At 54.1% G+C, this 26,026-nt stretch overlaps 2 protein-coding genes across 6 annotated transcripts; both read left to right on the top strand.

Annotated features, from left to right (window-relative positions):
- The first annotated feature begins 60 nt into the window (after nucleotides 1-60).
- Nucleotides 61-9,562, top strand: Kat2a (lysine acetyltransferase 2A). Of its 4 annotated transcripts, none has more exons than XM_076543395.1 (18): nucleotides 61-297; nucleotides 1,877-2,000; nucleotides 2,519-2,664; nucleotides 2,777-2,866; nucleotides 3,105-3,286; nucleotides 3,374-3,565; nucleotides 4,431-4,537; nucleotides 4,733-4,843; nucleotides 4,934-5,070; nucleotides 5,154-5,362; nucleotides 5,566-5,692; nucleotides 7,304-7,414; nucleotides 7,786-7,929; nucleotides 8,147-8,261; nucleotides 8,348-8,384; nucleotides 8,470-8,533; nucleotides 8,640-8,724; nucleotides 8,881-9,562. In XM_076543395.1, exons 1-18 carry the CDS (start codon nucleotides 241-243, stop codon nucleotides 9,072-9,074), a joined length of 2,232 nt encoding a protein of 743 aa, XP_076399510.1. In that variant the 5' UTR covers nucleotides 61-240; the 3' UTR covers nucleotides 9,075-9,562. The 4 variants fall into 4 exon arrangements, with proteins under 4 accessions (XP_076399510.1, XP_042138745.1, XP_006992957.1 ...); XM_042282811.2 differs by having other exon boundaries at nucleotides 159-297; nucleotides 4,931-5,070; XM_006992895.4 differs by having other exon boundaries at nucleotides 279-1,737; nucleotides 4,931-5,070.
- Nucleotides 9,563-10,031: 469 nt separating this feature from the next.
- Dhx58 (DExH-box helicase 58) lies at nucleotides 10,032-20,359 on the top strand. Of its 2 annotated transcripts, XM_015986452.3 has the most exons (13): nucleotides 10,032-10,149; nucleotides 10,289-10,457; nucleotides 10,680-10,881; nucleotides 11,194-11,384; nucleotides 11,991-12,107; nucleotides 12,696-12,822; nucleotides 12,965-13,156; nucleotides 15,492-15,745; nucleotides 16,476-16,625; nucleotides 16,721-16,882; nucleotides 17,806-17,996; nucleotides 19,637-19,733; nucleotides 19,953-20,359. In XM_015986452.3, exons 2-13 carry the CDS (start codon nucleotides 10,290-10,292, stop codon nucleotides 20,136-20,138), a joined length of 2,037 nt encoding a protein of 678 aa, XP_015841938.1. In that variant the 5' UTR covers nucleotides 10,032-10,149; nucleotide 10,289; the 3' UTR covers nucleotides 20,139-20,359. The 2 variants fall into 2 exon arrangements, with proteins under 2 accessions (XP_015841938.1, XP_042138747.1); XM_042282813.2 differs by lacking the exon at nucleotides 10,289-10,457.
- The last annotated feature ends 5,667 nt before the right edge of the window (nucleotides 20,360-26,026 follow it).

Here is a 26,026-nt window from a genome sequence, read left to right as displayed (position 1 = left end):
AACTGCCCTGGAGGGCACGAGGGAAGCCCCTCGTGCGTAAAGGAAGGGCCCGCCCACTTCACATTCCGAGGGGAAAACGCTGGCAGAGATCAAGTCAGCTTGGTCCATCTTCCTCGCAAGCAGCCGGTTGTTGGTGACCTAGTCTCCCACTGCTGCTTCTGTCTGGGACCATGCTCCTCCGTGGGCCCTTCTCGGTCTACGTCAGTGGGCAGGAGGCTGTGAAGGAACTGGATCACCTGAATGTGCGGGATTTCAACTCCTCCACACCAGATGGGATTGAGCAACAAGGTTAAAAAGGTCTGGTCTGGTCTGGTCTGGTCTGCCCTGCCCTGCTCGGCCCGGCCTTGCCCTTCCCTCTTAAGAATCAGGCCTGGGGCAAGGAAGACTGTTCCCTGGACTGAGCCAGAAGAGGGGGCCTTCCAGGTCTTCCTGGAAGAACGGTCTCTCCTGACCTTTTTCACGGTCCTGAACTAACACATGGAGAAGAAAATGGATATTTCTCTGGCTCCTTTCTCACCCACTACCGGGGAGGCAGGGAAAGGATGAGGATGGGAGGGAGGAAGGAGATGATGAGGGATCTTGGTTCAGCTTTAAAGCCGGGCGAGCCATATTTACCTATTCATAGGACAAAAGCGGGGACCTTTCCCTGTGTTCCGTAACTGCGGGGTCGGCCCGCACTGTCCCTGGTTTCTTTAATTCGCTCCTTTACACACAATCTTAGTATTTCAGTCTCTTCTCTCTGTCCCCGTCTCCGTCTCTCTCACACACACCCTTGCTGTAGGCTGGAGCTGAGTTTCATTCTCAACCTCAGCAGCAAGGCCCATAATTATGCCGCTGTGCTTTTGAAAATAAACTTTCTGTTTAACAGCAATCTAAGTACAGAAAAAAGCCGAACGAATGTCAAAGTTAATTCATCTGTGTCAACACCACACAGCACAAAATGTAGACTCAATGCTACATTTCATCTCTATTGTAACAGCAATTCTGAATCGGCAGCCTCTTGGGGAGGCTTTGGCAGTGTGAGAGCCAAGCCCCAGGTCCAGGCCTGTTCTTCCACCTATGGATTTTAGAAGGGCAGAGCCCACAAGTCCTCCAAACTGCCAGTGTTCCGGGGTTCCTCTTGTCCCCAAAAGGAACAGCAATTGTCATTATCCCAGATAGCTTTAAAGAGATTAGAATAAAGTAGAGGTCAACCTAGGGTGCTCAATCGAGCGACATTTGGCTGTCTGTAACCAAGAAACAGGACAGAAAAGTCTGGAAGGCCAAGGCATGGGGAGCGGCAAGAAAAGACTACGACTCCCATAGTGCGCCGGGGCAGCGACGCCTGCGCACTGTGCGCCGGTTGCCCATGCGGCCCTAGGGCTGGGAGCGCGGCGCCGCTCCGCTGCGGGGGAGGCCATGGCGGAACCTTCCCAGGCCCCAAACCCGGCCCCGGCTGCGCAGCCCCGGCCCCTTCAGTCCCCGGCCCCTGCCCCAACTCCGAATCCTGCGCCCAGCCCGGCTTCAGCTCCCACTCCGGCTCCTACTCCGGCACCAGCCCCTGCCCCTGCTGCAGCCCCTGCCGGGAGCACAGGGACTGGGGGGGCCGGGGTAGGAAGTGGGGGGCCGGGGAGTGGGGGGGATCCGGCTCGACCTGGCCTGAGTCAGCAGCAGCGCGCTAGCCAGAGGAAAGCACAAGTCCGGGGACTGCCGCGTGCCAAGAAGCTTGAGAAACTAGGGGTCTTCTCAGCTTGCAAGGTGGGGGCGGGGCCTAGGGTGAAAGAGGCGGGGCTTGGGGCATCCTAGGGCTCGGGTGGGAATGGGGGCGAAGCTCTAGCTACGGAGCCTCTCGGCCGCTTGGGGTACAGTATCAGCTGACTGATCCTTCCGCCTCCAGGCCAATGAAACCTGCAAGTGTAATGGCTGGAAAAACCCCAAACCCCCCACCGCACCTCGCATGGACCTTCAGCAGCCAGCTGCCAACCTGAGCGAGCTGTGTCGTAGCTGTGAGCACCCGTTGGGTAAGGCAGGCAGCGTCTTTGGAGGGGGGGGGGCGGAGGAGGGCAGGAGCTAGGTCCTGTTTGGACAGGGTGACATAAGTACCATAAAGCCTCTTAGGGAAATCAGAGAGACTTCCTAAAGAAAGATTGGGTTGCGAATGTGTATGTCCCAAGGAAGGAAAAAAGTCTGCAGCCCAGAAGCAGGGAGCTACCAAGGGCTGATGTGAGAACTGAGAACATTGGGTTTCCCTGTCCTTCAAGAATTGGAGGATCAGCCGGGCGGTGGTGGCACACGCCTTTAATCCTAGCACTTGAGAGGCAGACGCAGGCGGATCTCTGTGAGTTCGAGGCCGAGGCCCGCCTGAGCTACAGAGTGAGATCCAGGACAGGCGCCAAAGCTACCCAGAGAAACCCTGTCTCCGAAAACCAAAAAAAAAAAAAAAAAAAAAACGGTTGGAGGATCAAAGGTGTGTCTCAGGAGAAGGTGCAGGAATCAAGGCCTGTGGATCTCTCTCTTCTGTTCACCTCAACCCTTGCAGCCGACCATGTGTCCCACCTGGAGAATGTGTCAGAGGATGAGATTAACCGGCTCTTGGGAATGGTAGTAGATGTAGAAAATCTCTTCATGTCTGTTCACAAGGAAGAGGACACAGACACCAAACAGGTCTATTTCTACCTTTTCAAGGTGAGCCTTCATGGAATGAAAGACTTAAATGTGGTGAGGCATTTGTGTGTGTTGGCAATCTGGCTGTCTGAGCTCTGCTACCCTGATTTCTCCCTATTCCTCTTCCGTACAGCTCTTGCGGAAATGCATCCTGCAGATGACTCGACCAGTGGTGGAGGGGTCCCTAGGCAGCCCCCCATTTGAGAAGCCGAACATTGAGCAGGTAGAACGGGTTGTAACAGCCGAGCTAAGAAGGGGCAGCAGGGGGGGGTGGAGAGTCTGTTCTTCCTCAAGCTGAGACAGAGAGAGGTTCAAAGAAGGGACTCGGTTTGCTGACCTCAGGATGGGAGTGGAAGTTGGGTCAGGATTTCCCAGAGTGAGGGGAAAGCCTTGCCTTGTATTTGAGATGCCTCTGCTGGCTGTTCATGCCGCCTTCTGCTCACCGCCCCCCCCTTTCTCAGGGTGTACTGAACTTTGTGCAGTACAAATTCAGCCACCTGGCCCCCCGAGAGCGCCAGACAATGTTTGAGCTCTCCAAGATGTTCCTGCTCTGCCTTAACTACTGGAAGCTGGAGACACCTGCTCAGTTCCGGCAGCGGTCCCAGTCTGAGGATGTGGCTACCTACAAGGTCAATTATACCAGGTGAGCCCAGGCAGGGCCTGACAGGGGAGGAGGCTTGTGTGGTCCGTGGGAGGTCTCCACCCTCACCTGCCACTCTGCCTCCCCCAGATGGCTCTGTTACTGCCACGTGCCCCAGAGCTGCGACAGCCTCCCCCGATATGAGACCACCCATGTCTTCGGCCGGAGCCTTCTGCGGTCCATTTTCACGGTCACCCGCCGGCAGCTCCTGGAAAAATTCCGAGTGGAGAAGGACAAGCTGGTGCCTGAGAAGAGGACCCTGATCCTCACTCACTTCCCCAAGTAAGGCTCGGTCTGGCCTGTCGGGGTTCTGCCCCAAATTCATGTCCTCGCTGTTGTCCCCTTTTTTCCAGGAAGGCTTCCTGGATTGGTCCCTCCTCTCCCTCCATGGGCCTTCTGGGATCTGGGTGTCTACCTGGCAGATTTGCCCATGGCCCAGAAGCTACTTGCTAGTATGTGCTAGTCTGGGGATGGCAGGTACATGGCCCAAGCTAACGCTACCCCGCCCCCACCCCCCTGGTAGATTGTTACTAATAGTCTCCTGTGGGCACCTGGATGCAGCCTCAGAACCCCCTCCCTCCGCAGCGCTCCGAGAGGTCAGAGTTGACGTTTGCGGTGGACTCACTTCCCGTCTCTGTTCTAGGCCTTCCAATGTACATTTACCTCTGTGGTGCCTCACTTCCCTCCCATTTGAATCTGGGTCATAGCTCCCTATTCCAAAACCTTTGCTGGGAACCAGCATGTGAGAGCAAGAGGCGGCAAGATTGGGTGATTCTCAAACCATTTGGATACAGAGGTGGAGTAAGGGAATTCAGGTGACTGAGTGCCCTGCCTGGCCATACAGCATAGGGTGGCCTCAGCTCAGACCCCTTCTCCTATGTCATACATCATGACAAAACTGGGTCTCTAATCTGTATCCTGCTTGTGTCCTGTCCTTTTATTTTCTCTTAGAGGTCCTCAGCAGGCAGGGAGCTGAGATACCCCCTACATAGTAGGCCTTCCCAGACACCAGAAGTTGTCTCCTCTCACAGGCCCCCACCCACTGAGAACAGGGGCTGGCTGGCTGGCCTCTCATCCCTCTGGGGTCTGGCCCAGGCTACTCTTGGTTGAAGGCTGGAGTCGTGGGACAGTTGTTCCCTCCCTACAGGTTCCTGTCCATGCTCGAGGAGGAGATCTACGGGGCAAATTCTCCCATCTGGGAGTCTGGCTTCACCATGCCACCCTCGGAGGGGACTCAGCTGGTGCCCCGGACAGGTGTGTTGTACAGTAGCCCTGCAGGGTCTGCTTGGTCACCCTGGCTGGCCCCTTGCCCCCGGGATGACAGAGTGGTGGGGTGTGGTAGCAGTGGGAAGACACCTTGGGGCTCACATAGAGCTGGAAGAGTCTGGATCCTTCTAAAGACCCCGCCACGCCCTCCACTCCCTGTCCTTGATTTCTTCCCTCGTACAGCGACCGTCAGTGCAGCGGTTGTCCCCAGCACCCCCATCTTCAGCCCCACCATGGGTGGGGGCGGCAACAGCTCCCTGAGCCTAGATTCCACAGGGGCTGAGCCCATGCCAGGTGGGTACTTGACCCTGACCTCTCACCCCCATTTTTCTTCCCTCCACGGTTCCTGCTACCCCTGGGTGACATTGTCATCTTCCTCAGCAGGAGAGAAGAGGAAGCTTCCTGAGAACCTCACCCTGGAGGATGCTAAGCGCCTCCGTGTGATGGGTGACATCCCCATGGAGCTGGTCAACGAGGTCATGCTGACCATCACGGACCCTGCTGCCATGCTGGGGCCTGAGGTAGGCAGCCCGGCCTGCTGGCCTATTGGAGAAGGACCCCTCACCCTCCTGAGGCCCTTGCTTACCACCCCTTTTCCGCCTAGACAAGCCTACTTTCAGCCAACGCAGCCCGAGACGAAACAGCTCGCCTGGAGGAGCGGCGAGGCATTATCGAATTCCATGTCATTGGCAACTCTCTGACGCCCAAGGCCAACCGGCGAGTGCTGCTCTGGCTTGTGGGGCTACAGAATGTCTTCTCCCACCAGCTACCACGAATGCCCAAGGAATATATTGCCCGCCTCGTCTTTGACCCGTGAGTCCCTGGGGATCCCTTAGCCCCAGAGCACCTTGAATTCTCCATCCCTCCACACTGGACACCCTCCCAAGCTCAACCTTTCAGGATTCTGTTTCCTCTGTTCTTAGCCCTGATGATAGATACTTCACTCTTTAAAGGTTGAGGGACCTGGGGAGCATGAAAGGACAGGTAAATCCCATGACATGCCTTTTCTCTCTTAGGAAGCACAAGACTCTGGCCTTGATCAAGGATGGGCGGGTCATCGGTGGGATTTGCTTCCGCATGTTCCCCACTCAGGGCTTCACGGAGATCGTCTTCTGTGCTGTCACCTCGAATGAGCAGGTCAAGGTGAGCACAGTGGCCCTGACCACGACGCGTCCCACCACCTGCGTCTGAATTTGGACCAAGTCAGCCCCAATGGCAGAACTGCTGTGCCCAGCACTTGTAGTGACCAGACATTTCCACAAGGGGGCAGTTCGGCCTTGGTAACTGATCACAGGGAAACACCTGTGGTTAAAACAGGACCCAGACGGGGGCCTAGTGGCCCAGCCCCTTAGACCCACCACTAGAAAGGCAGAGGCAGGAGGATTTCTGTAAGTTCGAGGCCAGACTGGTCTACAGAGCGAGTTCTAGGACACCAATGTTGTTAGACAGAGAAACCCTGTCTCAAAAAACTAGCAAACAAAAAAAAGAAAAAGGTACCCAAATCAGCAATGAATTTTTTTTTTTCCTTTTCTGGTGTTGGGATGGAACACTGGGCTTTGTGCACACTAGGCAAGAATTCTACCACTGAGTTCTGACCCTGTATGCGTGTGTGTGTGTGTGTGTGTGTGTGTGTGTGTGTGTGTGTGTGTGTTGGTATCTCAGGACAGGGTTTCTCTGTGTAGCCTTGGTTGCCCTGGAACTCAAGAACTTGCTCTGCAGACTAGGCTGGCCTCGAACCCACAGAGGTCTGCCTGCCTCTGCCTCCTCGGTGCTGGGATTAAAGGCTTACATTCCACCATTACCTGGCTTCCCCCAACCTCACCCCCAAGACAGGGTTTCACTGTGTAGTTTTGATTCCTGTCCTGGATCTCGCTCTGTAGCCCAGGCTGGCCTTGAACTCACAGAGATCCGCCTGCCTCTGCCTCCAGAGTGCTGGGATTAAAAGCGTGTGCCACCACCGCCCAGCTCAAGCAATACTTTTTAAGTAAACCTTTGGCGACTTTTTGTTTCAGAGAGGGTCTCGTGTAGCCCAGTCTGGCCTTAAAGACACTGTAATCCCAGGGGACCTTAAACTTCCAATCCTCTCCTCCCTGCCTCCAGAGTGCTGGGATAACAGGTGTGCACCACCATGCCGGGTTTTATCCAGTGCCGGGGACTGAACCCAGGTCTTGGTGCATGCTGAGCAGGCTCTCTACTAACTGAGCTATTTTCCAAGACAGCAACACTTTTTAAGTGAGCTGTGGTTTCTTCACAGGAGAATTTACAGACCTGTAGAGAACTGGTACAGTCACTTAGAGTGAATAGTCCCAGCTTCTATCTCCTTTCACGACAAACTGTTTTGGGCTTCTCGTTGTCCTGTTTGATGTACATGTCTGTGTGGTCCTGACATGAGTGAGATCAGGATTCGGATGCTGTCATGAGCAGGCCTCTGATTCATTGTGCTAAAGTCCCAGGACTGGGACAACCCAGGGCTGTGTTGGATTGGAACCCAGCTCTGCTGCGTCTGTGGTCGGCTGACCTCAGTCTGTTCTTTGTGTAGCTGGGTCCCAGGGGTTTTGTTTTGTTGTTTTCTTATGAAATGGGGCTTTTAATGCCTACTGGAGGCTGACAGGTGAGGAGTCTGAGGAACTCAGTGCAGGATCTAGCCCAGAGCAGTCAGTCGACTAGGAAGCCTTTGCTTTGCCCCTGCCGCTCACCTGTCCGCCTGCCGTGGCCTCCCCATCTCCCTCCCAGCCTGTTCGTCTCCCCTCACAGGGCTATGGCACGCATCTGATGAACCACCTGAAGGAGTACCACATCAAACACAGCATCCTCTACTTTCTCACCTATGCTGACGAATATGCCATCGGCTACTTCAAAAAGCAGGTGAGCCTTGGTCTCCTCACACCCGCTGCCCGGGGGTCCCCGTTAGCGTGCGCGGCTCCCGGCAGTAGACTCCCTTCTCGTCCCCTGTTGCACCCGTCACCAGTGAGGACGGGACTCCCTTTCTTCTCCCTACCTCTGGCCACCCAGTGAAGGACAGGGCCAGGAGTCAGGTCCTTTGGGGCATTGGAGGAGGTGAGGAGCAGCCAACTTGGAGCCAGAGGCAGGCAGAGTTCTCACACCGTCACAGGCCCGTTTAGTTGATGCAAGAGGAAGCATGCTGTGTTCTACCTCTCAAGTGCTCCTGAAGAGGTGGCTGTGAAAGTTGGAGAGTCCTTGCTGATGGATCGGGTCTTAACTATCCACTCACCCAGGGCTTCTCCAAGGACATCAAGGTGCCCAAGAGCCGATACCTGGGCTACATCAAAGACTATGAAGGAGCCACGCTGATGGAGTGTGAGCTGAATCCCCGGATCCCCTACACAGAGCTGTCCCACATCATCAAGAAACAAAAAGAGGTGCGCACATGTATCCAAAAGGATTCCGTGAGTGTGCATTGGCCGGGAGTAAATGTGCCAAGTCATGTACCGTGCATGTGTTTATGTGGAGGGGACAGGCCAGGTCTCGGTTCTCACCCTGTCTCAGAAAAAGTCAGAAGTAAATGTTACCATTTCCTGACCGTGGCCTTGGGGGTGATTGGACCTGAGTTGGCCCCTCAGACCCTTGCTTCCTCAGATCATCAAGAAGTTGATTGAGCGCAAACAGGCACAGATCCGAAAGGTCTACCCTGGACTCAGCTGCTTCAAGGAAGGAGTGAGGCAGATCCCTGTGGAGAGCGTCCCGGGCATTCGTGAGCAGGGGCCTTGGCTGAAAGGGCAGGAGGGCACTCTTGGGCACGGGCAGGCATTCTTAGGGCTGTTCTCTCCCCCTTTGCAGGAGAGACAGGCTGGAAGCCATTGGGAAAGGAGAAGGGGTAAGTATTCAGTCAGGGAAACGAGCATGGGAATGAGGGCGGGGCAGGAGGACCCAGACCTCACACTTGGCATCTCCTGTTCCAGCAAGGAGCTGAAGGACCCCGACCAGCTCTACACGACCCTCAAAAACCTGCTGGCCCAGATCAAGGTGGGAGGCCGGGTTCTCTGTCCTAGGGGTGATTGAAGTGGGTGGCAGTCTTGGGTTGGGCAAGTTGTCACCGTCAGCCTGTCCCCAGCTCAACTCTTCTCTCCAGTCACACCCCAGTGCCTGGCCCTTCATGGAACCCGTGAAGAAATCAGAGGCCCCCGACTACTACGAGGTTATCCGCTTCCCCATTGGTGAGGACCCTCCTACCTTCTCTTCCCCAGCATGTGCCCCCACATCTGCTCCCGCCTATGTGGAGTCAGGTACCCCTCCAGGACCCACTATGATGGGCAACCCCAGTTCCATCCCTTCACCTCTTAAAGGCATATCCCTTCTCCCCTGTGACCCAGATTTGAAGACCATGACAGAACGGTTGCGAAGTCGCTACTATGTGACCCGGAAGCTCTTTGTAGCTGACCTGCAGCGGGTCATCGCCAACTGCCGGGAGTACAACCCCCCAGACAGCGAATATTGTCGCTGTGCCAGTGCCCTGGAGAAGTTCTTCTACTTCAAGCTCAAGGAGGGGGGGCTCATTGACAAGTAGTCCCCGGCTGGGACCTCCAGTGTCCGCCTCAGTCTCATCAGATCCGTTTGGGTGTCCTGGGCCTCCCATCCCTGACTCAGCAGGAAAGACTCCAGCCATGGGCCCCGGATCTTGCAGACTTTTCAGCCAGCAGGCACTCCCAAGCCTGCAGCGACTGCATCCTGCCTTCATTGCATCCGACCTTGGGGAGATGTCTGGTCTGGGACCAGCCCCTTGTAGAACGTCTGGTGGCCAGGGGGTGAACTGCTCAGTCCTCACAGAGCTATGCAGGCTTGCAGTTCTGAGCCCGATCCAGGGGCCTGTTTCCCAGGGTCCGGGCTGTTCAGTGATTAGCGGTGGGATGGAAACAGCCCGGACTGAAGGAGCCGTGAGGGGCTGTGACTCGTCCTACACTGTTTTGTCCATCTGTCCCCCAGGGCTGGGGCACGAGGACCTTTCATTCCTTGGCATTAATCCCTTGGAGGGAACAATAAAGCTTTTTTTTTTTTCCCTGTGTGATTGTTTCTGGGGGTGTAGCTTCAGACTTAGTGGACTGACCTTCACTCCTCCAGGCCTTCCCCTTGCAACCTGGAAGCCTGGCTTCAGGATACATCAGCTTCACTGCTGACCCCTGTAGTTCGTAGTGGGGTGATGGGCCTGCCTGGCTGCCATCCCTCACGTCTTCTCCAGGGGCTTCCAGCCTGTCTCACCTGCAAAGGGAGAACAAGAGCTTGCCCTTAATGCCTGCCCGATCTGACTCCAGGCTGATCTTGCTCCAGGCAACCAAGGTCAGAACCTCCATGCCTTAAACCTAACCCAGGTGGGCAGGGTTCCTCCTGCTGGCTGGGGGGGAAAGGCTGAGGAATTAGAGGACCCAGAGCAATGAAAGTGCCTTCCCGTCAGTAACTGTAAATCCCGCCCCATTCTGTAGCTAGGATGGGCTGGGCTCTGGCTCGTCTGGCTCCTCCCCTTGTTTCGGTTTCATTTCTTATCATTGAGCTGCCAACCCGGGCTTTCCAGAACTTGAGAAGGCTCGGCAGAGATCAGGCTGGTCAGCTACTCTCCCCAACTCCACCCCAGTCCTGGCAGGTTCCAGGTGGGTCTCTATGGTGCGCTGCCCCACCTCCATGAAAGGCTTGGAGTTCTCGGCCAAGGGCAGCTTCTGCAGCTGATTGGGCTGCCCAGGAGGGGGGAGGGGCTAGAAGGCAGGGGTTCTGATGCCTCTGCCATTCCAGAATGGATCTGCGGCCCTACCAGTGGGAAGTGATCTTGCCTGCTCTGGAGGGCAAGAATATAATTATATGGTTGCCCACGGGCGCTGGGAAGACCCGGGCAGCTGCCTTTGTGGCCAAGAGGCATCTAGAGACAGTAGACAGTGGCAAGGTGGTGGTACTGGTCAACAGGGTGAGTGGTCCGCCCTTCCCGCGCCAGGGTCTTGGCTCTTCCCGACAGTTCTTGGTCTCTTCTAGACTACAGCGCTGCCAGGTCTCCTCACCTTGGTTCAGGACCCACTGATGTCCTGAAGGGTCACCTCCTCCCAGCTTCCCCCACCCCCACCCCCACCACCTGCCATCTCCCTCACCCACCCCAATCCAGGTTCTCTCCCTTCATCATTCACACTCCCAGGTGCACCTGGTGAACCAGCATGCTGAGGAGTTCAGGCGCATGTTGGATAATCGCTGGACCATGACAACCCTGAGTGGGGACATGGGACCACGACCTGGCTTTGGCCTGATGGCCCGGAGCCATGACCTGCTCATCTGCACAGCAGAGCTGCTGCAGCTGGCACTCATCAACCCAGAAGAGGAGGAACACGTGGAGCTCACAGGTGAGGCCAGGGGCCCTGCGAACACCTGAGGCCTCCAGTCAGCATGGGATGAGTGGCCCCCCTTGCCAAAGCCAAATCCTCGTTATAAACCATGCTCCTGGGCAAAGAACCCCCTTCCCCAGCCGAGTCCCAGTTTCCTAATCTGTCAATTGAAGATATTTCATCCCTGCCTGCTCCTTGTCTGGGACCCAGCCCTAAGGTGGGAAGGGAGAGGGGAGTCTTTCAGACAAGAGTGGAGACTTCACAGAACAAAAACTGTTGGAAGGAAGAGGTGCCAGGTGCCGCTGACAACGGTCCCTCATGTGCCCCCAGAGTTCTCGCTGCTTGTGGTGGACGAGTGTCACCACACCCACAAGGACTCCGTCTACAACATCATCCTGAGCCGGTACCTAGAGCATAAGCTGCAGAAGGCAAAGCGTCTTCCCCAGGTGCTGGGTCTCACGGCCTCCCCAGGCACTGGCGGGGCCACCAAGCTCCCAAGGGCCATTGACCACGTCCTCCAGGTCAGCCGAGCCCCTGCTTCACTCCCGCTACAGACCACTAGGGACCTCCTCGCCTGCCGGGCCTCTCCCCAGCCCTACCAGCCCTACCCTTCACACTGCGGCGACACTGATCTTGTGCTTGTGGGAACCCTGAACTTACTATTCTTTTTTTTGCCTGGAATGCCCCTGCTTTTGACCCTCCCCCATCTGACTCCTCCCCATCCTTCAGTGGACAGTTCTGTCATTGTCACAGTCTCCCCTGGCTGTCCCCACTGCTCTCTCATAGCACCAGTGTTAGTATTTTCGGAGTTCGTTCAGACGACCTGATGTGTTCCCATTGTGTATTCTTTGTTATTTCTCAGTGGTTTCTTCATGTTCATTCCCGTCTGAGCTCCCCTCTCTCTCACCAATGCCTAGAATATTAGTAACTCAGGGCACTCATAAAAAAAAAAAAAAAAAAAACTTCCCGAAGAAACGAATCCCAGCTTCCAATGGCCCTGCCTCAGGCTCTCCTGTTCTTAGCCAGGAGCCCATCCCACCCCTGTAACGACAGGGCTGAACATCACTGTGTCCCAGCCAAATTCTGCCTGACTCCTCTTTCCAGTGATGCCTCTCTGTTGCCTCCAGCTCTGTGCCAACTTGGATGCGTGGCGCATCATGTCACCAGAGAATTGCCGCTCTCAGCTGCTGGAGCACAACCCGAAGCCCTGCAAACAGTATGACCTCTGCCAAAAGCGCAAAGAGGTGCGCAAGGAGTCCCCGGGCAAACAGGGGGCTAGGGCGAGGAGTCCCCGGGCAGGCGCGAGGAGTCCCCGGGCAGGCCGGGGGCTAGCGGGAGGAGTCCCTGGGCCGGCCGGGAGCTGGCACGAGGAGTGCCCGGGCAGGCTGGGGGCTGGCGCCAGGAGTCCCTGGGCAGGCCGGGGACTAGGCTTGGGCCCTGACTCCACCTTCCCCAGGTCGCGCCCCTTCGGGCCTCTCGTCTATGCCTCTGTGACTCCACCTGTCCTTCCTGTGCCTTGAGGCACGTGTAGCCCAAGCCATGAAGCTGGGGTACTCGCTGTCGAGGCTGGACCAGTTCTCTTCTTCAGTAGTGACACTGGCTGACGTCTGTAACGACAGGGCTGAACCCGGGCTGGACACCACTGTGTCCCGGCCACAGGGCAAAGGTGTAAAGCGAGTGAGACAGCAGAAGCTCTCCGGCCACAGTGCTTCACACCCAGCAGGCCGGCCCTTTGGTGGTCTCACCCCCAAGGAAAATGTACCGAGTCCTGCGGGTACCGAACCCTCGCATGGATGTGGGAATCCCTCATCCCCTCACTCCTTCTTGCCCAGGACCCTTTTGGAGACTTGCTGAAAAAGCTTATGAGCCAAATCCACCAGCAACTAAAGATGCCTGAACTGAGCCAGCAATTTGGGACCCAGACGTACGAGCAGCAAGTGGTGGAATTGAGCAAGGACGGTGAGAGAAGCAGCTTGGGAGGGTCTGTCTGGGCAGAGCCTCTGGGGATGGCTCGTCTACGCTCGACGTGGGGCCCGTCTGGGTGGGCCACGTAGGAGCAGAAGGTCCCAGGAACATTGACCCTGCACCCCCCTACCCGCAGCGGCGCAGGCTGGGCTCCAGCAGCGACGGGTGTATGCGCTGCACCTGCGGCGCTACAACGAGGCGCTGTTGATCCATGACACCGTCCGTGCTCGGGACGCTCTTGACATGTTGCAAGACTTCTACCGTGGAGAGCGCACCAGGAAACCCCAGATGCTGCATGCTGAGCGCTGGCTGCTGGAGCTGTTTGAGGGTGAGTCCTCCCGGGCTTAGAACTGCTTGAGAGCTCAAGGTCGGTTGAGGCTGGGGCTCTTCCTAACCCAAACCCAAGGCGGCTGCTGTGACAGGCTTGTTTCCTCAAGTGTGGCCGTTTGCAACAGTAAAACTAGTTCAGGTGATTAACAAAGGTCTTTTCACTTAATGCATTCATGGGGAGAAGACGGTGTACATCCATGTGGGTACAGAGCCGCAGCAGCACACTCGTGGAGATCGGGGGACAGCCTGACGACGTTTGTTTTCTCCTCCTAACGTAGGTCCCAGGAATTGAACTCTGCTTTCAGGCTTAGCGGTTTTCTTCCTGAGCCCTCTTGCCAGGCCCCAACAGAGATATTTTAAAAGCCACTTAGGGTGGCTCCGTAAGTAAAGGGCTTCCCATATGAGCATGTGGTCCTGGATTCAAATCCCAAGCAGCCACTTAAAAATCAGGTGCAGCAGAGTTGACATCCCAGCACTGAGGCAGTGGGGACCCCTAGACCCCTGGGGCTTGCTGGACAGTTCATTTTGACAAGTAGGTGAACTCTGGTTTCAGTAGGAGACCCTGTCGCAAATAATAATAATAATAATAATAATAATAATAATAATAATAAATGGCTTATTGGGTAAATGTTCTTGCTGTACAAACTTTTGATCTCTCAAACTCATGTAAAGGGGGAAGGAAAAATGGAATCTACACTCTGCACACACGTGCCATGGTGCACATACCCATGAACACATGCCATGGACATTTATGACAATAAAAAAAATTTAAAAATAAGGGTTGAGAGTGATAGAAGACAACACACACACACACACACACACACACACACACACACACACACACCAAAAAAATCTGGCTTGAAGCTATCCTGGTATCGGGGATAAGTTTGAAAAGCTCAGAGGCCAAACACTGGTGACTCACGCCTGTAGCAGAATATTTTAATGTGCATTACTTTTGTTTATGTTGCATTTGCTTAATTCTGTGAAGCTGTGTTACTGTGCCTGTCTAAAACACCGGATGGTCTAATAAAGAACTGAACAGCCAATAGCAAGGCAGGAGAAAGGATAGGTGGGGTTGGCAGGCAGAGAGGATATATAGAGGGAGAAATCTGGAAAGAGAGAGAATGAAGTACCCAGAGGAGGAGGAGGACTCCAAGGGCCAGCCACCCAGCTACACAGCAAGCCACAGAGTAAGAGTAAGATTTACAGAAGTAAGAGAATGGGAAAAGCCCAGAGGCAAAAGGTAGACAGGATAAATTAAGGAAAGCTGGCTAGAAACTAAGCCGAACTAAGGCCAGGCATTTATAATTAAGAATAAACTACCATGTGTGATTTATTTGGGAGCTGGGTGGCAGACCCCAAAAAAGAGCCAAAAAAAAAAAAAAAAAAAAAAAAAAAAAAAAACCACATGCTTTTAATCCCAACAACGCTCAGAAGGCAGAGGCAGGGAGATTTCTGAGTTCAAGACCAGGCTGGTCTACAGAGCGAGTTCCAGGACAACCAGGGCTACACAGAGAAACCCTGTGGGCCTGAGGGAGAAAAGGAAGAAAGAGAGAGGGGGGGAGAGGGAGAGGGAGAAAAGGAAGGAAGAAAGGAAGGAAGGAAGGAAGGAAGGAAGGAAGGAAGGAAGGAAGGAAGGAAGGAAGGAAGGAAGAAAAAAGCCCACGGGTGGGGCTGGATGCAGCCTAGTAGTTAGAGCAGTTACCTATCGTGTACAAAGGCCCAGTTTGGTTCTCCAGAATAAAAGCAAGTGAAATCACCCCTGACTGTAATCCCAGGGTTAAGGAAGTGAAAGCATGACCAGAAGTTATCCTTGGCTATATAATGTGTTTTAAAGCAGCCTGGGTTACATGAGAACCTGTCTGAAAAAACTGAAACAGTTTCTAAGGTCCTACCTAGTAACCAGATGGTGGTGACTCACATCTTTAATCCCAGCACTCAAGGTAGAGGCAGGTGGATCTCTGAATTCGAGGCCAGCCTGGTCTACAGATCAAGTTCTAGGACAGCCAGGGCTACACAGAGAAACCCTGTCTCAAAACCAAACCAAACCAACATTAAAGGTCCTAATGGCGGGATTTAAAAGGGGTACTGGTCTGGTGTACATGAGCAATGGATTCTATACTGAATGTCTTGTGTAAGGCTGGCCTTGAGAGTAAGTGGAAAGTATGTCCTTAAGTATGTTCTTGGAAGAGCTCAGGGAATGAACAGGAGCAGGTATTCTCTCTCCTATAGCCCTGTCCCTGTGAGCACCCTGTCCACACCCAGGCCTTACATGCCCCCCACCCCCTCACCCATCCACCCTCTACCCCATGCCTCTGTTTTGGTGTTCTCAGGCCATAAGAATGAGCTGGCCCAATTAGCAGCTCAGGGACCTGAGAATCCGAAGTTGGAGATGCTGGAAGGGATCCTGCTGAAGCAATTTGGGAGTCCCAACCACCCTCGGGGCATCATCTTCACCCGAACCCGCCAGAGTGCCTACTCCCTCCTGCTCTGGCTTTGGCAGCAGCCTGGTCTTCAGAATATGAATATCAAGGCCCAGATGCTGATTGGAGCAGGGAATACCAGCCAGAGCACACACATGACCCAGGTGTTTGGTTTTGGCTGGAGGCATTTCATAGGGAAGAGCGGGGACAGGGTCATCAGCTCGGAGTGATAGCAGGAAGACTCTGGGGAGGGAGGACTCGAATCTTCCTAGGGAAGGAATCTGAGAGCTGGGATAAACAGACCATCCCCACACCCCTCACCCCTGCCTGAGGGTCCCCACGAAATGGAGTAGCAGGGCCCAAGGCCATGAGGAAAAGAGAGTGATGTGGCTTCTCAGGGCAGAGGGTCAGAAATGTGGGAGAATAGAGATCAGGCAGGGACTTTTAGAAGTCACTAGGGAAAGGGCTCCAGCTCAGTTGGTAGGATGCTCGCCTAACAAGCGCAGAGCCGTAAGCCAGGCGTGGTAGTACAATTTAATCCCAGTACTCAGAAGATAGACGGTAGAGGCAGGAGAATTAGATACTCAAGGTCATTCTTGGCTATAACAGCAAGTTCAAGGCCAGCCTGAGATATGTGAGAATCTGTCTTTTAAAGTGGGGAAGGAAGAGAGGTAGGGAGAGGAGAGGAGAGAAGAGAGAGAGAGAGAGAGGAGAGAGAGAGAGAGAGAGAGAGAGAGAGAGAGAGAGAGAGAGAGAGAGAGAGAGAGAGAGAGAGAGCGCACCTAGGGATTGGGGTCACTAGGGAAGATGGGCAAGATCTTGGGGATACCTGGGGACAGAGCTGGGACTCTCAGTTTATATAAACCTTTTCTTCCTCCCCGAATCCTTCCACAGAAAGACCAACAAGAAGTGATCCACCAGTTCCGGAATGGTATCCTGAACCTTCTGGTGGCCACAAGTGTGGCCGAGGAGGGGCTGGATATCGCCAAGTGCAATGTGGTGGTGCGCTATGGGCTCCTGACCAACGAGATCTCCATGGTCCAGGTACGCTACAGCCCTCCTCTCCACTACACCAGCCCTGGAAAGATCCCGCAGGGACCCCCAGCCTACTTCTGCCTCTCCCTTGTCGTCCTTCCCAGGCCCGGGGCCGCGCTCGAGCTGGGCAGAGCGTGTACTCCTTTGTGGCGACAGAGGGCAGTCGGGAGCTGCGGCGAGAGCTGACCAATGAGGCCCTGGAGGTGCTGATGGAGCAGGCAGTGACTGCAGTACAGAAGATGGACCCCAAAGAGTTCAAGGCCAAGGTCAGTAGGCAGTCTGCTGCTGCCTGTGCGAGCCTGAGGCTCTGACTGCATCCACACACTCCTGGGGTTCCCCCCCCCCGCCCCCCCCCCTGGCTTATCCAGGGAACTTTTACACCGTGCAGAGAAAGATCAAGGCCAGGGTAACACTGCCAGAGAGGGTAAGGCCTGTCCTCCACATAGCCTTAGAAACAGGCCTTGTCCTAGGGTTGCCCTTATCCTTGGCTACCACAGCAAGTTCGAGGCCAGCTGGAGATACATGAGAATCTGTCTTTAAAAGGGGGAGGGGGATGGTGGACAGTGATGGCACAGGCCTTTATTCCAAGCACCTGGGAGGCAGAGGCAGGCGGATCTCTGTGAGTTGGAGGCCAGCCTGGGCTACAGAGTGAGTTCCAGGACAGGCGCCAAAGCTACACAGAGAAACCCTATCTCGAAAAACCAAATAATTAAATTAATAAATAATAAAGCTCTGCATGACCTTTTCCAAGGGGAGAACGTAGAGTCAGCACAAAGGCTGTCCCCTGTCCCCAAATCTTGGTTCACAAAGCTTCATGGGAATGGGGAGAGGGCTCAGTCAGTAAGGTGCCACGCAAGAACAAGGACCTGAATTCAGATTTCCAGCCCAGTAAAAACCTGGGGAGAGCAAAGCGGTCCTGGGATCTCAGCTCTGGGAAGACTGAGACAGGGGCATCTCTGGGCTTGCTGGCCAGCCGGCTTAACTGGATCCGGGAGCTCCAGGTCCAGTAAGAGACCTTGTCACAAACAAACAAACAAACAAACAAACAAACAAAAAACCAAGCCCCTCTGGGTCTGGGTACAAATGGCAAATGACCTGGGGTCTTTGGGAACCCTGGGGGCTTCCCAGAGCGTGGGTCCCTTGGTGTCCATGTCATGTCTTGTTTCCTCCCCACTGCCCCCCCACCCAGATCCAGGAGCTGCAGCTGGCAGCTCTCGCTAAGCGAGCAGCACGCACGGCCCAGCGGGAGAGCCAGCAGAGGCAGTTCCCAGCAGAGCGCGTGCAACTCCTCTGCATCAACTGCATGGTGGCTGTGGGCTACGGGAGCGACCTGCGGAAGGTGGAGGGCACCCACCACGTCAATGTGAACCCCAACTTCTCGTGAGAGCCATGGGAGGGCCGGCAGGATGAGAAAGGACTTTTGCAGGGTGTAGGAGGCTAATGAGCATTTTAGCGGACAGTGCAGCCCCATCCCACAAGGGAGGAGGCAGAGGTGTGGAGTCTTGTCTAAGTGCCTGTAGCCATTATGTGATTGAAAGAGAACTGGAATTTAGGATACAAAGAATTTAGCTACAAACTAACTCCTTGGTCCTACCTACTTTCGGGACATACAAGACAGGTCTAACTGTCAGATGAAGCGGCCTGTCTCTGCTACTCAGGAGGCTGAGGCAGAAGAATTACTTGAGCCTAGGAGTTCAGAGTCATTCCAGACAACAGAAAGGCCTCCATCTCAAAAGAAAAAGGAAAACAGCAGCAGTAGCAGCTGGGTATGGTGGTGGTACACGCTTGTAGTTCAGTACCTGGGAGATAGGAAGTCAAGGTGTCATCCTTGGCTGGCTACCCAAAGAGTTCTAGGCCAGGCTGGACTCAAAAAGAGAAGGGTCCTGGTCTTCATAGTGAGTTACAGGATAGCCAGGGCTACATAGAGAGAAACCCTGTCTCAAAAGATGGATGGATGGATAGATGGGTGGGTGGGTGGAGAAAAAAGAAAGAGAGGTGGGGGGTGCTAGGGATGTAGCTCTGTTTGTAGAATGCTTACCTAAAATGCACAAAGCCTTGTGGGTTCCCAGGCAACTGAACCTGTAACCCAGCACTCTGGAAATAGAGGCAAGAGGATCAGTAGGTCAAGGTTACTCTCAGCTACATAGCGAGTTGGAGGCCATCTTGGGCTACATGAGACCCTGTCTCAAAATGCAGATGGCCTGATCTTGAGTCCTAGATCCCATGGTAGAGGGAGAGAGACTCCCAAAAGTTACCTTCTGACCTCCAAAGGAGCTTGCTGGCGCACACACCTTCCTGACCCATCATACACATAGTAAATTAAATCAAAGAGCTCCAGCTCTCCCCCTCTTGCTGAGACACCCCCCCATTCTACCTCCTAAAGGGTAGCCTTACTTCTGCTTACAACATTCATTAAGTAACTGTTTATTAGACACCTCCCGTGTGTCAAGCCATGGTGCCAGGGTTCTTCACGTGGGTTCCATCTGAGGGAGAATTTCACCTAGGTAGGAGGAGGGTGGTGGGGTTTGAACATGGGAAGATGACTCTAGGCAGAGGTGAGGGATCACAGTTACCCTGAGAGGAAGACAGTAGTGATGGGATTCAGGATGAAGACAGACCGGGTCATGGAGCATCTTTAAGGTTGGGCTTAAAAGTTAAACCTGTATCCAGGAGGCAGTTAGGAGCCTTGGCTACATTCTGAGCTAGGGAATGTCACGGGGGGGGGGGGGGGGGGTGGTGGTGGTGGTGAATGTTTTTAGGATACTCTGTCAGGGGATGGGAGGTGGCTTGGGGTTGGAAATAAGAATGAAGGAGGAGATCCATGAAGAAACTTCCCAAAAGTGGGAACAGCATGCAGACCGGGTAGGCGGGACCTCTGATGTCTAGACTTCCTGGTTCTGGTGTGTTCTGTATCTTGACTGGCAGAAAAGCCTAATGCCCTGTCAAGGGCTCAGCCAGCTACAGAGCATAAAGTCTAGGGTACAACAGGGGCTCCAGAAGGGCTCTCTTCATCCCCCTAGGGTCTACTATACCATCTCCCAGAAGCCTGTGGTCATTAACAAGGTCTTCAAGGACTGGAGGCCAGGGGGGACCATTAACTGCAGTAACTGTGGGGAGGTAAGTAAGGCCCAGCCCAAAGAGCCCTCAGCCCCAGCCCCAGAGGCCCTCACCCAAAGTGGCAGTCAGCCCTGCTATGAGAGATCCACAGTCTATGCTCCAGTCCTGTCTTAGGGAGCCCACTGCCTGATGGCCTCAGGTGGTACATACAGGTCTGGTCATCACAGAAGTCCAGTTTGGGTCCAGAAACCCAGATGTTGCCGTTTGTTCCACCGCCAGGTCTGGGGCTTACAGATGATCTACAAGTCAGTGACCTTGCCAGTGCTGAAAATCCGAAGCATGCTCCTGGAGACCCCTCACGGGAAGATCCAGGCCAAAAAGTGGTCCCGGGTCCCCTTCTCAGTACCTGATTTCGACATCCTGCAGGACTGCACCCAGAGCCTGTCTGATCTCTCGCTGGACTGACCCCTCGTGGCTGTAATACCTAACTCAGGCTGCAGGGGGCAGGGTAGTTCAACAGGCCATTCTCCTCCCCCTGGGAAGTACTGTAGTCATGTGGAATGGAGTACCCTTTATTCTGCCCCAGATATTCTTATATACATTGGATGGAGTTGGGAAACTGATGCAGGAGAATTGACGTGCCGTGTGGTACTAGGAATCGCAACATACCTACCTTGCCAAGGCAACTTCTGGGTTTTTGTTTTTCTTTTTTGAGGCCCTTTGATAAGTCTGTCCTCCCCAACCCCCGCCCGCCAATAAGCCTCTCTGCCGACGCAGCAATCCAAATTAGACCAAATTAGAAAAAGCCCTGGTTTAATGGGTAAAGCATTCCCGGGTGATTCTCCAGCCGCCTAGAGGGAAGATGAGACGAAAGACCGGAACAACCATGTGTCTGTTTTCTGGGATGCAGCTTAAATACCCTGTGGGAGTGGTCTCGAGCCTCTCTGGGGGAGGAGCTGTGTTTGGTGGGCTTTGAAGGGGCGGGTTTGGGGGAAGAAATGGGGGAGGGGAGTTGAGGTGGCTCTTCCACCAGAACATTCCAGATTCTTTGGGTATAGGGGCGCTGGTTCGAGTCTGACTACTTCCTGCAGGCATGGGGTGACATGAGGAAGCGGGGAGTTGGTGGGTTTACATTCAGCAGGAGGTGTGAGGGGAGGAGCCTCTGGTTAATTGTCATCCTGGATGCCTCAGGCAGCTGTTTCTTGAAGCAGAGAAGGCAAGTTTCTAGAAGAAGCAGATTATTAACATCTGCCCGCCGGAGGTGGGGGGGGGTGGGGGGTGGGGGGGTAGCGGTGGCGCACGTCTTTAATCCCAGCACTCAGGAGGCAGAGCCAGGTGGATCTCTGTGAGTTCGAGGCCAGCCTGGGCTACCAAGTGAGCTCCAGGAAAGGCGCAAAGCTACGCAGAGAAACCCTGTCTCGAAAAACAAAAACAAAACAACAACAACAAAAAAAAAAAAAAAAAAAAAAAATCTGCCCTAGCTGTACCGTGAAGATGAGTGCACAGAACAGAACAGATAGGCCCTGCATTGGGACATCTTGGAAAGCCAGAGGGTGGAGGGTCCCGGCGGCTGGACAGACCATGTATCCTGAATACGTGCCCACTTGAGCCTGGAGAGATGGTACCAGCATGGATGTCCCAGGAGCTTGGCAGCCAAGGGGGTGGTGAGGATCACAGTATAAGGTCCTGTCCATCGGGGCTCAAGAGACTTGGGAGCTAGCTGTCTGAGGAGTCCTCTGTCCCCCAGGGAGTGGGGCAGGCAGTTGGGTCTGTTGGTGTGGGGTCAGGGAGACAGCTGTCAGCATGTGAGCAGAGAAGGGACCTCAGAAAAGAGAGGTGGGGGAGGTACCCGGCCAGTGGGGAAGTTTGGGCTGGGAGGTGGTGATGGAGGAGGAAGGGCCTTCTGTAAAGCAGCTCAAAAGGACTCAGGCCTGCAGGAGAGTGTGGGGTGCCCCAGAGGTGGGTAAGGGCAGCTGGGGAAAAGGGAGGGCCAAGAGAACCTGAGTTCAAAGGAGGGCTTGGTGAGATGTTTGATGAGTCCATTGGCCTTCTCAACCTTTCCCGAGGATTGTGGGTGATAGGGACTGTGGAGCTTTCAGAGATGTTGAGAGATTCAGTAAGAGCTCCATGACACTACCAATCCTCACCTGGTTGGTGTCCTCAAAGCTGGTGCAGAGGCTGTTGTATCTGGAGGGCTCCTTGTGAATGGACCTGTGAAATACTCAGTGTGGGGGCCAAGGTGAGTGTGGCCCCAAAGCATCTGAGAATATTGCGACCAAGCAGAGATACAGGGCCAGCAAGTATGACCAGAAAAGAGTGTGAGAAGAATCACCCCGCAAGAATGCAGGGAAGTGTCAGGGTCTTAAGTGGGAAGGAAGGGATCCCGTCCACCCCCGTGACAGAAATTGGCGAGGGAACTATAGGACCCGAGTAAGATGTCAAAAGAGAATAGGTAGCTCCTGTGTCCAGAAGAAAGTCAACGGACTTACCTGCAGCTCGGAGAGGGCAACGGGAGCCAGCAGGTCTAGGCTGCAGCAGTCTTCTGCCAGGATTAGGAGTTCAAAGGCCAGAAGAGTCTCAGATGCTGGTGTTGGTGAGGCTGGACCTCCATGGCATGGCGTAGAGGATGAGCCCGAATGGAGGCATTCTGATTTCCAGTGCCCAGGCTGTTTGGCAGACAGGGCATGGCCTCCTGGGCAGCTGGGGTCAGGGCAATACCATGACCAGGGGCCCTGCTTGCCGCATTTGAAGCAGGCTCTGGCAGAGTTGACTTAGCCTGAGCTCCAGTGGGATGGAGCCTCATGGCTGACTTCTCTTGTCCCCTTGTGGGGGCCCTGGTGACCTAGAGCAGCTGTTAAAGCTTGGGCTTGGAGCATATTCTGTTGCAGTCTTGTCTATTAGGATAACTCAATTGTCATTAAAAACTTTAAAAGCCATTTTTACCAATTCCTGTAAGGCAGTTTGGGGACCCTCCTCAGCCTTTTTAAATTTATTAATACCTGGCGCTGACTGAGAAATTAAGTGGGTGGTCAGGACCATGGCTCCTGCTGGGGAGGCTGGGTCAAGGCCAGTATATTGAACCATGGTCTCTGGAAACCGGTTCAGAAAAATGGCCAGATTTTCATCAGCTATCTGAGTAATCTCTCGGAGCTTATCAAAATCAACAACTTTGTCCGAGACCATTTCCATATCTTGGAGGAGTCAACAAACCATGAGGTCTCTTCTCTGGGGACTTGAATGATTCCATCAGCTCCTGCTACCTCTTGGAGAGGGCAGAGGAGGGCAGAAGTCTGGCGAGACCCAGTATAAGAAGAAACCAGGGAAGATTCAGAGGCATTAGGCCAGTGTGTAGAGGGGGACCCGCATGTAAGTTGAGGCACTGGGAAGGTGGGTAAGGAGGAGAAAGTTATTCTAGAGGGGTAAGAACAGAGGGGGGGGGGGTAAGGCGGGGAAGGCTTCAACCTTTGTTCTGGAGGGGGGGAGGGGGAGGGGTGAATAGAGGTGTGTTGGCCACTGAATGGGAACATGTGAGGTAAGAGGTGGTTGGGGAAGTGGGGGAGGGGCCAGTGTCCCTGGCAGCATGCATGGTCAGAGTGGAATTTTCAGGGTCCCAGTTCCCAGATAGGTGGGAATCTGGAGGCGCCATGACCCTAGCCAACAAGACTAGTGCTGTGGCACACTGGCCTCTGTAGGGAGGGCGGGAACGCAGAACCCAAAAACTGTGGACATAGGGCAGTTCTGTCCCATTACCTCCAAGCCGAGAAAAAATTTTCAATGTCATGGAGGATGGAGAATTGTAAGGTTCCCTCAGGAGGCCACCTGACTGTTTCGAGAGCATATTGTGGCTAGGCCTTAGTGCTCAGAGAAATCAAACGTTCAGGACAGATGGTATCAGATAGTCCCAATTTGGATAGATTTTGTAAAAGACACCGCAGGGACATTTGGGGATCAGGCTTTGACCGGCAAGTGCCCATTTCTCAAGTCTATGCCAGGGGCCCGAAGCGTAGCACAATGCATCCACTGTGGTAAGTCTTGGGTCAAAAAAGAGGGTGTGTGGGAAATTCCCTTCAACAGAACGTCTTCTGGAGAAGGGGTCCCACAGAACAAAGGCAGCCCTTTGCTCCAGAATGGGTCGGGGGCCTGGTGCGGCTGCATCTTTGGCAGGACACCCCAAAATTTGAAGAGGCCTTGGGCCTCTTAGGCAATGATTTGGAAAGGCAACTTACCCAGCTGAAAGCCAATCTTAGTCAGGCGGACGGTGGAGGGCAATCAAGCCCCCTTCGGTGGACCTCCAGATGATAATCTTTTTGCACCCCGATAGGCCTCTCTCCTGACCTAGCAATCCAAATCAGACCAAATTAGAAAAAGCCCCAGTTTAATGGGTAAAGTGTTCCCAGGAGGGGATCGATCTTGCCAAGTTCTTCTCTGACCTCCTCACATGCCTGTAGCGTGCTCCTGCACACACACATCACACACACAAAACAACTAGTTTAAGTTCAAGGTCATCCTTGGCTACATAGTGAGTTTGAGGCCAGGCTGAGCTACATGAGATCCAGTCTAAAAAAAAAAAAAAAAAAAAAAATCTCTTCCGTGTCTGTTGGGCCCTCATGTAGATCAGCAGCAGGATAAATCTGAGGTGCTGAAGACAGGGTTCACAGGCAGAGAACATGCCTAGCACGAAAGAGGCTCTGGGTTCCGTTCCCAGATCTAAAAAGCCTCAGTTCGAGGCCCTCCAAGAATGTAAGGCCATTGTGTGAGCTCTCTGTTAACAGGTTCTAACCCCACCACCCCCTCCTCTTCCCCCTTCTCACTGGTGAAGAGAACCTGACAATTTGAGGGCTGGGATGAGGTAGGCACGGAATAGGGAGAATCACAAAGGCCTCAATTTTTTGTTCTCATTTTAAGAGAGGCAAGATCTAGGTTGATTCTTCAGGGAAAGGGCTATTTCTGTCGTAAGAGGCCCAGCAGGCAGGAGTCACCTTCAAGGGGGGAGGAAAGGGTTAGGGTAGAGATGTGATGAAAGGATGACAGGTTCTTCCTGCTATCCAACCTTCATCTCTCCTGCTTCATCCTTGCCTGCCTCAGAGTGCTTGGAAAATAGTTCATTCTCTCTTCTCCCAGTCTTTTCTGGCTGAGGGGTAAAATGTCTCTTCCACTCTTTTGGGCATCCATCTTAGCTCTGAGTAAAAAGAAGGGAGCCCTTCTTCCTCCCCAGGTGTCCTTGGCCCCTTCGGGAGTCCTTGTCCTTCCTCACGGGTGTCTTCTGCTTGTCCGCTCCCCACTGTGCCCCGAGTTATCCGCCCACCCCACCCCCCAGCCAGGAACGTGCCTTTTACAGGTCAATAAAATTAGCGACTGATGGGGGTGGGGGGCTGGGGCCAAGAGTGCTAAGCTCAATGGCCTTGAATGTGGCTGGACTCACGGAATCTGGACGCCTGTCATTCCAGCGCTAAATAGTGACAGCTGAGGGACCTGCAAGGGTGTTTGGGGTGTGTGTGTGTGGCAAGCCCAGTGTTTCAAAGAGAGAGGAAGAGAATGGGCACTTAACATCCCTCCAGAGGCCGAGTCTCTCTGTGGCTGACTCCTGGATTCGGAGCTGACCTTTAGAAGAGGGGCTATCCCCACCCACCTTCAATTTTGTGAGCGCCTCAGACTGGGGAAGGGAGGCTCAGGCAAGTCTGTTCTTGCTGCTGCTGCTTTGGGCTGGGGTCTTCTGATGAAGCCAGGCTTGTGAGCATCAGGACCAGGCTGTCTGAAGGAGGGAATTTTATAAGGTCAGGAGGCCCCAAGTATCCTAACCCTCAGAAAGTCAAGTGTGGTGGTTCTTTGCCTGTAGTCCTGGCACTTGGGAGGCAGAGGAAGACCTGATGTTAGTTGACTAGTTCAAGGCCAGGCCTGAAGGGGTTGGGGATTTAGCTCAGTGGTAGAGTGCTTGCCTAGCAAGCGCAGCAAGGCCCTGGGTTTGGTCCCCAGCTTCAAAAAAATAAAAAATAAAAATGAAAAAGAAGAGAAGATAGAGGAGGAGGAAGAAGGAAGGAAGAAAAGGGGAAAAAATTAAAAAAAAAAGGGGGGGGGGGAGGGAGGAACTCCATGAGCAAGCCTGAGGTGTGGTGGCACATGCATGTGATCCTAGCATTCGGAAGGTGGAGGCTGGAGGACCAAGAACTCAAGGTAACCCTGGGCTACATAAGACCCTGTTTCAAAAGCGGGGTGAGGGAGAAAGAAAAAAGAAACCGGAACTCCCAGTGGCCCTGTTCTGGGCCCTACTGGCCACCTCAAAGTGCATCCAGACTCCTCACCGCCAGGACCGGGGTGGGACAGGAGACCCCGCCCCTCCCAGCTCGGCCCCGCCC

The sequence above is a fragment of the Peromyscus maniculatus genome, chromosome 8 (assembly GCF_049852395.1).
Source record: "Peromyscus maniculatus bairdii isolate BWxNUB_F1_BW_parent chromosome 8, HU_Pman_BW_mat_3.1, whole genome shotgun sequence".
Classification (NCBI taxonomy): domain Eukaryota; kingdom Metazoa; phylum Chordata; class Mammalia; order Rodentia; family Cricetidae; genus Peromyscus; species Peromyscus maniculatus.
This window is presented reverse-complemented; position numbering and strand designations above follow the sequence as displayed.